This window comes from Talpa europaea (assembly GCF_964194135.1).
Source record: "Talpa europaea genome assembly, chromosome: 11".
Taxonomy (NCBI): domain Eukaryota; kingdom Metazoa; phylum Chordata; class Mammalia; order Eulipotyphla; family Talpidae; genus Talpa; species Talpa europaea.
The window spans coordinates 68,592,596-68,605,117 of record NC_140078.1 but is presented as its reverse complement, the minus strand read 5'-3'; the positions used below and the strand labels follow the sequence as shown (position 1 = coordinate 68,605,117).

At 37.1% G+C, this 12,522-nt stretch overlaps 1 protein-coding gene across 1 annotated transcript in view; it reads right to left on the bottom strand.

The window, feature by feature from the left end:
* Nucleotides 1-5,277: 5,277 nt before the first annotated feature.
* The window catches only part of NEK4 (NIMA related kinase 4), a gene marked incomplete at both ends in the record, with an annotated part of 28,241 nt that continues 20,996 nt past the window's right edge, over nucleotides 5,278-12,522 (bottom strand). The window contains 3 exon segments of the mRNA XM_084248266.1: nucleotides 5,278-5,370; nucleotides 11,465-11,598; nucleotides 12,269-12,474. Coding sequence (XP_084104392.1) covers nucleotides 5,278-5,370; nucleotides 11,465-11,598; nucleotides 12,269-12,474 — 433 coding nt within the window.

Here is a 12,522-nt window from a genome sequence, read left to right as displayed (position 1 = left end):
TGATTTAAAAGCTAAGAGCAGTCCTCCCTGGTGGCGCAAGGGGTTAAGCACGGCACTGTGAAGCTATCCACAGGCTTTGTAGCACCAGTTTGATCCCTGGCCAGCCAGGGAGCTACCCACATGTCACAGCAGACCTCTCCTGTTTCGCTCGCTGCTCTCCTCAGTAGTGTATTTCAGTCAGTCTGCCTGATATGTTCCCCACTCTGTCTCTGGTGAATCCTCTTACCCCCCGACACCGCTGGCCTGTACCCCAGTTCTTGTATGCATAAATAAATAAATCTTTAAAAAAAAATAAAAGTTAAGAGCTTGCAAATATGGCTAAGAAACAAGTTACTTCATCTGTTCAAAATGGTATGAGTGGGGGGCCTCCCCGGTGGCGCAGCGGTTGAGTGCTGGGTTGCGAAGCTGCCCGCGGCCTCTGTGGTGCCGGTTCGATCCCCGGCTGCTCCCCGGCCACCGGAGGAGGGTCCCACATGGCGCGCAGACCTCTCCTGCTGCCCGCTGCTCCCCTCAGCAGTGTACTTCGGTCCTTCTGCCTGCTCTGCTCCCCGCTCTGGCTCTGGTGAATTCTCTCACCCTCCCGCGCTTCTTACTGTACCCAGTGCATGTATAAACAAAACCAGCAAACAAATAAATAAAGCATGCCTCTATAAAAAAAAAAATTATTAAAAAAAAATGGTATGAGTGGGGTTAGTGAATAAAAATGCACATTTTTGTGCTTGAAGTCAGACTCTAATAGGTTCTGATAAACACCCACCAAGTGGATCAAGGTCTCTGCTTCTACCTTAGCTGAGAGAAAAGTTTAATATGTTTGGGGGTATAAAAAGAAGGTTGAAAAGGACTAATCCTGACCAAAATCAGTTGAGAAAGCAGTAGAAACACAGGATTTCAAATATTTTCATTAGGTATTTTTGAGACATGTAATTTCTTCTTTTTTTGAAAAATCACAGTTAATGTGTGGCCTCATTTGCCTGCAGTTTTATGATTTAATCAGTCTAAGACAATTATACTTGCCTAAAAAGAATTTCCACATTTTAAAATAAAAAATTACACAGAAAGCAAACAATGACATCTAAAAGTTGAAAGAAGAAACAAGGACATAATACGCTGCTGCAAGTAGAAAGAAGGGGTAAAATGAGTCAGTCTTAATATCAGCAAGCATTAAATGGAGCAGAAGACATTTCATAGCTGCCAAGATGTCACTGTTAGAAATCATTTTGCATTGAATAAGATGGGAAATGTGTAAATCAAAGATTCACAAAGCTACACGCTTAGTAGGCAACATTTTCCCTTTCCGATTTTTTTTTAACTGAGGTAACACTGGTTTACAACACTGTATGATTCAAAGGTATCAGTTCATATCTTTTTAGATGGTATGTTAATGCCTTTCACATTTTGCTAGGTCAAATGGACAGGTGATTGATAGGAAGATTTTTGCACTTGTCTTCTGTACTGGGGACATTTTTCTTCAAATACACATAATTTTTTTTCATTCACTTTTTATCCAGATGTCACAAAAAACAACTCTTTCGTACTACCCTATCAAAATAAAGTAGTATGCTCCATCATTCTTTATCCACTTGGCTTGCTTTATTTTTTATGACATTTAATTAATATTTCTCACTGTATATATTTATTTATTAATTGTCCTCCCTAGATCATAAGCTCCATGGGTACAGGAACCTTGTTTTGCTCACTCTTTGCACTGTACAAGAGTACATGACACATTGTAGGTGCTCACTATTTACTAAATGAATGATAGCTGCACCGTATACTATTGTTGGTGCCACTAATCACCTGTGTGTTTAAAGTTAAAAATTGAGTTCTTTAAAGTAGTCACATATTAAGGGCTCAGCAACCAAATATAGCCAGTGGCTGCTGTGTTATTATTGATACAGAATATTTCCCTCACAAAATTCTACTTACAGGCCTTATGTTGGTTTGAATACTTAATAGATAAGTGGTTTTGTCTGTATATAATAGAATCAAATGTCTTTGAATGCCCATAGGGCCATTCCAATAATGGATGATGAACCACACAGTAAAGTAATTCTAAGAAATAAAGGTTGCACGAGTCATGTTCAGTAACAACAATGCAATGTAGCTGGAACAAAGAGAATTTCCTTGCCTTTCTAAATAGACAGAAATCAAGAAATACTTCTAAAAGTCAAAACCAGAATTACTATTTAAAAACTATTGTTAAAAGAATATCACAACAGGGCCTCCCCTGGTGGCACAGGCGGTTGAGCGCTGCGCTGTGAAGCTGTCCGCAGCCTCTGCAGCGCCAGTTCAATCCTGGCCAGCCTGCGAGGGCCCCACATGGCGCTGCAGACCTCTCCTGTCTCGCTCGCTGCTCCCCTCAGCAGTGTATTTTGTCCGTCTGCCTGTTCTGTTCCCCGCTCTGTCTCTGGTGAATCCTCTTACCCTTGTGTGCATCTGGCCTGTACCTTGGTTCTTGTATAAATAAAATCTTAAAATAAATAAATAAATATCACAACAAAATGTAAGAAATATGGCCATAGGTACATTGAGAGGAAAATTGATAGTTTTAACAATATGTTCATAATAAAATGAAAAATGAATAAATAGTCAAGGGGGGAAAAATCACAACCAGAACACAGTGGGAAGAAAAATGAATGAATAAACAAACAAAACAAAAATAATTCCTTGCATTTGTAAAATAGGCAAGAAATGGTGGCTAGCTCAGGAAGACCAATATTTTACCCAAGATTTGCCCCCATCTGGACACTGGGACTAGTTTTATAGCTGAGTCCTATCAAGCCCTTCACAGTAAAAATAAGAAGTCTCAGTTTTCCATTCTTAGCACAGCCATGGATCAGTCCCAAGAAGTATGTGAAGCGAGTTGCAGTTCATACTGACTGGGGGATGTTTGCTGCTTGCCCATCCACCAGCCTCATCATTTTCCTAAGAAACAGATTTAAGTATGTTCTAACAGGAGATGAGGTGAAGATAATCTGTATGCAGTGGCTCATTACATGGATGGCTGTAGGGTAAAGAAAATATCAGGCTTTTCTGCCCTTCCGCCATCAGGATGGATCCTTGTCCTGAATGCATGCCTGATGGCAGGCACCTGGAATAGGGTGTGGGCGTAGGTAGATGGGATTCAGCTAAGACTGTGCTTTTTAAGGGTGGCATCACGGGGGGACGCCAGCAGCACCAGTAGCAGCAGCAGCAGCAGCAGCAGCAGCCGAAGCCGAAGCCGAAGCCGAGAAGCAGCAGAACGAACGCTAGAGAGCCCAGATAGAGTGAAGACTTGCTGGGGGCTGGGAGGCCTCCCAGCCCCCCAGCCAGCACCCTTGCCTGCCATATGCCTGGTGAACCCCAAATAAAAAACCTGCAAAACTACTGAGGACTCTGACTCCTCCTTTACCCGGTCTGCATGGGATCAGAAAACCTGCACTGTGCCCAGACTGGCCCTTACAATGGCAAAGTTCACACTGATAGAACCTACTCATCAGTTTCAGGGATGGCATCAGCACTGACAAGAATGGAGAGAATTTCCATCTTATCTATGATACCTCAGTCACTTTGCTGTTCATTGCATTACAGCTGAGGAGGCCAAGTACAAGTGAGAAAAATCTTTGTGGGCACCAAAGGAATACCTCATCTGGAGACCCATGATGCTCATACCATTCATATCCTGGTCCCTTCTCATCAAGGTGAATGACACCATTTAGAATGATTTGGAAACTGACAAGATTACAGATTTCATTAAGTTTGAGAAAGGTTAACCTGTGTGTGGTGACTGGTGGTGCTAACCTGTGGAGAATTGGTGTGATTACCAAGTTATATCCAGGTTCTTTAGAGGTTAGTCCATGTGAAAGATGAAGTGGAACAGCTTTGCCACCTGCCTCTCCAACGTTTTTGTTATTGATAAAGTTAACAAACCATGGGTTTCTCTTTTGCAAGGAAAAGGTATCTGCCTCCAGTGCTGAAAAGAGTGGAAATATGGCAGCCAAATCAAACAGTGGATGAAATGCTTTCTAGGTGACATAGTTGTATGGAGTGGTCTTGATACTTGAATAAAGTTAAATACAACATGAGTAAAATACATAGTCTCAGAAACCAGGCTATAAGCATCAGTAAGGGCAGGGCAGGGAGTACTGTTTTACTTACCACCATATATCAATATATGTATATATCCTTAATTCTTGCCATAGCACCTGGCATATAGTAAAAAGTAAATAAAAGGGTATAACGACTGGAAAGGATGGAACATTTCATTGGTGTTTCACGTGTGTATAATTTTCAAAGAATGTAATATACATTTTTAATTATGAATAGACATACCAGAGCAGTATCTATTTTTAAGAATCCCTTGAAATATACAAGTGAAAATTTACTAATCAAGACCCTCTATTTTATAAAAACTTTATTTCCTACATGGGCAATACTCCCATTTAAACAACTAACAAAATGTGTGACATATACTTAATACATTAAAAATGGGGAGACAACCAGTACCTTGGTATATAAGACAACAAATCTCAGGTGTCACATATGTCCAACATAACTAAAAGGATCTGGACTTGACTTACAAGTTACTTAATTGGAGAAGGAATTCATGTTTAAGAAATGTCTTCATATGGAAAATTCTCAAAAAAAAAAAGTATGTAAAAACATTGATTTACAAAGCCAAAATAACAGAAAGTTTTATTTCTTGTATACCCTAAATGAGGTTTGTATTAAATGAAAACAAAATGCTAAATATCCATCAGTATATAAAAAAAGGAATTCAACTGCCTAAGTACTAGATACAACTTCATATTCTTTAAATCTTGAATCATGAATTGACTTTTTAAGAAAATAACATCAACTAGTACCTAAAGTTATTAACAACAAACAGTATCACTGGACATACTGCATCATTTATTTCTCCTATTGCTTTTATCACTATATTACAATATAAAACTTATAATCTCTTATGAGCCTGTGTTTAGCTAATTCAAGCTAATTAGTATATTAAAAAAATAAAGTTGTAGATATTGGTGGTTAAGGCTCAGTAAACAATAACCAAATATACACATTTTTCATTATAAAGAGAATAAGATAGCCAAAGTTTTTGTGTGTGTTTTTTTCCCCTCTTGTGAGCTTGCTTCATATTGCTCTGGTCTGTCAATTTTTTTAAGTTAAAAAACCCCAAAAAGATACAAGGATGGTGAATGGTCTCCAACCATTGTCATGGGCTTGTTTTTGTTAAAGCAAAAATCCTTTAAAAATAGCTCTTCAGTTCTGGCAGCAGATTAGAATAAATTCTCAAAAATTCACATTTTCTTCAAAAAATTTCAACTGGCGAGCTTTCACACTGTAAATTGTATACTTTTCACCCATGTGCTCCCGTAAACGTACCTATTTGGGAAACAAAAAAAAATCAGAATGTAACAGAAAAAATAATTCTGCAATCTTAGATTTTTTTAAGCATGATACTGAAGGTGGAAATCATAAGAGAAAATGCTAAAAGTTTTGTTTATATAGAAATTTAAAACTTCAAGAGATCAAACAATATTCATAAAGAGCAAACAAACTAGGGAAACATACATGCCACATACATGCCAAAGAATACCATTAAATATACAAAGAATCTCTAAAACATGACAATATTAGAACATTAGAGTTGATAAAATCCCACAGATAAAATTAAGCAAGGCATTTACAAAATAATACAAATGACCAATTAAATTTAGTCAGGCTAGTATAAAGTTGTCAGACTAGAAATTAAAAATAACTACTATATGACACTCAATGAATATCTATTGACAAAACACCTGAAATTAAAATACCACCTAAAAACCTTAAATAGATAGCAAACACCTCCTGATACAATGCACTGATAAGAACATCAGTTTTGTGTTATGTCTGGCAAAAAAACACATTCATAAGGAAATGACAAATCCAAACAACAGGACATTTAATAAAACACATGGGCTAATACTTTTCAAAAATATCAAGGTCATGAAAAACACATTGAGTAACTGCCAGATTAAAGACTGTAACTAAATATAAAATGTGATCCTAATTGGTTTCATATTTGTCATGACAGTGTATTAACTGCACATGCCTCCTCATTAAAGTTGGTGAAAATGATTTAAAAACCAATCAAACCTCAAGAAATGGTCCTAAGGGTATACAACAAACATTTTTTTCAAGAAAATCAATTAAAACTTGGTAAGAACTGTATGAAATGTGGTACTTAAACTAAGATCAACAGTAATAGGTGGGATTTGACTAAGTGCCTCCCTCCCATGTAAAAAAAAAAATAATCTATACCGGATTGGTAAAGCCAATAACCTCTACCTGCAAGTCTGAAGGCTCTCTTCCTGATCGGAGCAGGACACCTGCCCCTATTAACTGTTGTTGAGATTTCAGGAGCGTGCAGCCAAGAAATGGGAATCCTAAGCACCGCTTATACTCTAAGATAGAGAATCTGCCTTGGATGCAGAAACACTGAAAATGCTGGGGCCCCAATCACCTTTGCCCAGACCATAATGCGATGATTGTATGCTGGGTGAAGCATGATGATAACACCACAGTCTACTACTGCCCCTCACTGCCAGTGAACTTCTAAAGTGGGGTACCACTTAGAAACAAGCATGCTATTGTCCACATTCCCAGCTCCAGAGCTGTGAGATTTTTGCCTGGGGAGTAGAAGACATAAAATAGCACCAAATCTTTTCCTAAATGAACAGAATTCATCTGGAAAAGAAAGTGCGGAAATTCAAACATAACAATGCTCTCAAAAACTGGAGGTACTGGTGAAAGGCACTGAGAGGAGATTGGTGGATTTGCTAGATATTTAGGCTAAACTGTTGAAGCTGGGAGAAGCCCCTTGGGCTCAGAATAAATCTCAAACACTTGACCTTGGGATCTGGCCCTTCAAAGGAGCCAGATTTGATTGGATCAGTCTGTGGAGCAATGAATGCCCCAGGGCATTGTTGAAAATAATAAAGCAATCAGCTGACAACTAAAAAACCTTGCAGCCTGGTGAAGTCAGGGAAAGAAAATCAGAAGAGTTTGCTGAATTTGTCATTTCAAGATGGCTGTGAGTGGACATACCCAAAGCTGCACCCACTGAGGGCAGTGTCAGAAGCTTTATATTGTGGGGACAGGGGGAGAGGTAAATAAGATTTCACCAAAATAATTGAGCCAATCACTAACAAATAAACAAGCAAATAACATTTACAATGAACCTCCTCTCTCTTGGATGCCAGTACCCAAAGTTGTAACAATACATTAGGTAAAAATATCCAATTTCCAATAAAAAGTTATGAGGCAGGCGAAGAAGCATACAGGCAAGAGAAACTGCATAGGAGAGCAACTGGATGTTGGGTTTAACAAAGACAGCCAAAGTAACCACTGCAAACATTTTATAGAACTAAAGAAAACAATGATTAAAGAAGTTATGATGAAAATATCATATCAAACAGAATACTGGTAAACAGAAAGAAATTATGAAAGACCCAAATGGAAATTCTGGAGTTGAAAAGTGCAATAACAAAACAGTCACCAGAGGTGCTCAGTGATATATTTAAATTGGAAAAGAAAATTAAGCAGGCTTGGAAATAGATTAATAGAGATCTTTCTTTCCAAAGAACGGAAAGAAAATGGAGAAAAATGAAGTTTTAGTGTACTTAATTGGTTTACATGTAAAATGGGAGTACTAGAAAAGAGGAGAGAGAAAGGAGCAGAAAAAATATTTAAGGGAATAATGGCTCAAAACGTCCTACATTTATTGAAAAACATTTAAGAATCTCAATGAACTCCAAGGAGAATCAAGGTCAAAAAGAGCGACACAGGACCTCCCCGGTGGCGCAGCGGTTGAGCGCTGGGTTGCGAAGCTGCCTGCAGCCTCTGCAGCGCCGGTACGATCCCCGGCTGCTGGGTGAGGGTCCCACATGTCGCACAGGCCTCTCCTGCCGCCCGCTGCTCCCCTCAGCAGTGTATTTCGTCAGTCTGCCTGCTCTGCTCCCCACTCTGACTGGTGAATTCTCTCACCCTCTCGTGCTTCTGACTGTACCCAGTGCTTGTATAAATAAATACATAAATCTTAAAAAAAAAAAAAAATCAACACACAGATACAGCAGGGTAGAAGTGCTGAAAGCCAAAGACAAGGAGAAAATTCTAAGGAGTTTGCTAAAAAAAAAATAACAAACTATTACACTCAATAAAGAAGAAAGAGGATATAGTACTTTTAAAATAAAATTTATTTCATGCATTTTATTGAACAACCACAAATGTAAGAAATGCTAATTACTTAAGAATAAATTTAGCAAAAGACATGAATAACATACTCTGAAAACTACAAAAACCATTGTTACCAATGTGACCTTGGGGAGACTCATTTGAACTCTCTGTGCTCTGGCGTCCTCAACTCTGAAATGGGGATACCAAGTATAAACTTCACTGGATTGTTGGAGACTTACATGATTTAATATGCCTTTGAACACTGAAAACACTTTTAAAGTGTTACTACCACTACAATTTATGGACTGATAGTCAATAAAATCTGGAGTCACTAAATGCTATGATTACACTAACTTCTTTTTTTAAAATCTATATTAAATGTTCTACAATGAGCATGTATTATTAACTTTGCATTCAGGCAATAATTTTGTTAATTAATATAGAATTGCTTGTGTTATATAAATATAAGTATGCCTAATTATTTACTTTTATGTCTAGGAATATATATAATGAATGTCTGAGAAGGAAAAAAATACCCAGACACTAAGGAGGTGTAAGTAATTGTTATTATAAAAGTTTTGTTCTAGGAAGAACTGTGTGGTTTTGTTCCCAGAATTGTGTAATTATTTCTGGTATAAAGAGACTACTGTATTGTAGCCTGACAGATAATTGTGTCACTTGGACTAGTATACTTCTAAACATAGTTATGACTAATGTAAACCAAGCCTCATTTGAGGGAGCAAGGAATATTCAATAAATGCTAACAGTCATTCAAAATGGATTTTCCCAGAAAACAGCATATACTAATAAATGGATATATATATATATATATACACACTTTCTAAAATTGCATTGTATTTTAAACTTGGAATTTCATTAATCATTATGACTAAAGGAATTAAAATTATTTCTACACATCAGCAAATTAGCCAATTTGTTTAGTCAATTAAAGACAAAAGAAAAATCAATTTTAGGGATAATGGAAGTTTAAATAAATTATGTTTTGTTTTGTTTTTTAAGATTTATTTTATTTATACAAGAGCCGGGGTATAAGCCAGATGCGTGGGAGGGTGAAAGGATTCTCCAGACACAGAGCGGGGAACAGAACAGGCAGACTGACGAAATACACCGCTGAGGAGAGCAGCGGGCAAGACAGGAGAGGTCTGCTCGCCATGTGGGTTGCTCCAAAGCTGGCAGGGATAGAACCAGCACTGCAGAGGCTGTGGACAGCTTCACAGCGCTGCACTCAACTGCCTGCGCCACCAGGGAGGCCCAATAAATTACGTTTTTTTTTTAAAAAAAAAGACTTAGTATAATAACTAACTTTAAGCAGAAAAAGTCAGATTAGTCAAACTAAAATTTATTCAATGTAAAATTCTACAGTGTCCTTATCAAAATCTCAGCCGATATTTTTATAGAAATAAGCTGATCTTAAAATTCATATGGGATGCAAATAATGGCCAAATAAAATAAAAGATTAAATAAAAGGCAAATAAAATAAAATATTAAAATAATCTTTAAAAAGAAGAACAATATTGGAGTACTCATACTTTCTGATTTCAAAACTTATTATAAAGCTACAGTAATTAAGACAGTCTGTTACAGACATAGGACAGACATATAAATCAATGGAACATAATTGAGAGTCTAGAAATAAACCCTTACACTAAGGGCAATTGATTTCAACAATACCAAAACAATTCAAAAGAAAAAGAAGAGTCTTTTTGATAAATGGTGCTAGGACAATTAGATATCCACATGCAAAAGAATGAAAGTGGAGTCCTTCCTTATCGAATATAAAAAATTAGCTCAAGATAGATTATAGACCTGATTGTAAGAGTTTATTTTTTATTTTTTCAAAGATTTATTTATTTTTATACAAGAGCTGGGGGACAGGCCAGAGATGAAGGGAGTGAGATGATTCACCAGAGACAGAGCGGGGAGCAGAACAGGCAGACTGACTGAAATATGCTGCTGAGGGGAGCAGCAGGTGAGACAGGAGAGATCTGCTGTGCCATGTGGGATGCTCCTGGGATTGAACCTGCACTGCAGAGGCTGCAGACAGCTTCACAGCACTGTGCTCAACCTGCTGCGCCACGGGGGAGGCCCTGATTGTAAGAGTTTAAATGAAAAAATTCTTAGAAAAAAATATGAGAACAAATCATTATCTTGGTTAGGCAAGAGGTTCTTCGATATGATATTAAAGTACAAGTGACAGAAAGCAAAACAAAGTTCAACAAAATGAAAACCTTCTGTGCCACAAACAATGCCATCAAGAAAGTAAAGAAAACCATCACAGAATAGGAAAAAAATTTTGTAATTACATATCTGATAAATAGAATATATCTGTATCTAGAATATATAAAGAACTCTTACCACTCAATAATACAAAGATAATAATTTTGAAAGGTACAAAAGATCAAAACAGACATGTCTTCTATAAAGATGTACATAAAGCCAGCAGGCATCTCAAAGATGCATATCATCATTGCTCATCAGGAAAAAGTAAATCAAAGTCATAATGAAATTCCATTTCCTATTTACTAAGGTTAAAATCAAAATGATGACAATAATATGTATCAGCAAGGATGTGGAAAAATTAAAATCCTTATATATTACTGGAAGGAATGTCAAATGGTGTACCTGTTTTGGAAAAGAGTCTGGCAGTTCTTCAAAATGTTAAACATAGGCTTTCCATATGATTCAGCAATTTCTACTCCTAGGTACATACCCAAGAAAAATGAAAACATGTCCACAAATATTCATAGTAGCATTATTCATAATAGCCAAAAAGTAGAAACAACCTTAACATCTATCAGCTAATGATGTTTATCTAAACAAAATATGGTATAGTCATACAGTGGAATATTATTTGGCCATATAAAGGAGTGATATGACATGCTATAACATGGATGAATCTTGAAACATTATGGTAAATCAAAGAAGTCAATCACAAAGAATCATATATTTTACATGATCCTATTTAAATGAAATATTTTGAATAGGCAAATCTACAGAGACATAAATATTAGTGGTTGCTTGGGGGCAAAGGGCAACCTTGGGGATGAAGCGTACAGGGTTTCTTAATTGAAAGTTCTAACACTGATTGTGGTGATGGTGTGTACAATTCTGTGAACAAACTAAAAACCTTTGAATTTATACTTTAAATGGGTAAATTGTATGTTATATGAATTATATTTCAAAACGCTGTTTAAAAAAATTCTAAAGCATAAGTAGCTGATACAGCTAAAAGGACACTCACCTCTCTTTCCAACTCATCCTCCTCTTCCAAAAGATCATACACTTGTTCTAAAAGCTGAATCCCCAGGGCCTGGATTACATCAGCTCTCAAAACTTCAACTATTCTTCTGATCTTTTCAGAACCTGGCATTATAGCTAAAAAACAATAACAAAGACAGGGGAAATAACTTCTGGTTTAATGACTTTGTGTATTTTTAATTACCAAGGTGTACATGTGAACTTAGGCTTCATGTTGACTTACCATCTCCTAAACCTAAAAACCACAACTGTCCACTTTGACCAAAATCTATATGAAAAATTCTAAACATGTATTTATTTATTTATTTAAAAATTTATTTATTTATGCGTACAAGAACTGGGGTAGAGGCCAGAGGTGCTGAGGGTGAGAGGAGTCACCAGAGACAGAGTGGGGAACAGAACAGGCAGACTGACTGAAATACACTGCTGAGGGGAACAGTCGGCAAGTCGGGAGAAGTCTGCTGCACCATGTGGGTAGCTCCCTGGCAGGCCAGGGGACTGAACTCGTGCTGCAGAGGCTGTGGATAGCTTCATAGTGCTATGCTTAACCCCTTGTGACACCAGGGAGGTCCAACATGTATTTATTTACATTTATTTTTTTTTAAAAAATCAACATCCATGCAACTTTTCAGAAACTCATATAATATACACCTTTTATAAAGATGGTCAAACGAAATATAAAAACAAGCCAAAAAATTGCAAGCATCAGCTACTTAGTTAGATACATAGATACATTTCTCTAAGAAGTATATGCACTCCAGTTTGCTGCAAAAGGATAAACTGATACCTGAAGGTAGCTCTTTAAAGTGGAGTCCCTCTGTTTCTTCTGCAACCTTTCCATGAAGTATGAGCGTGTCCCGATACTTCCGGTGAAGTTTAAATTCTGACACTGGATCTGGTAGTAGGAGATCTTCACAGCTTTCTTTAGAGTCCAGTTTTAGGGTCTGAGTCATCATTTGTACCAAGTCACTCATTTCATTTGTATGACCTTTCCTGGAAGGAAAAAAAATCCCTTCATTATTTAACTTATTTCATGAGAAT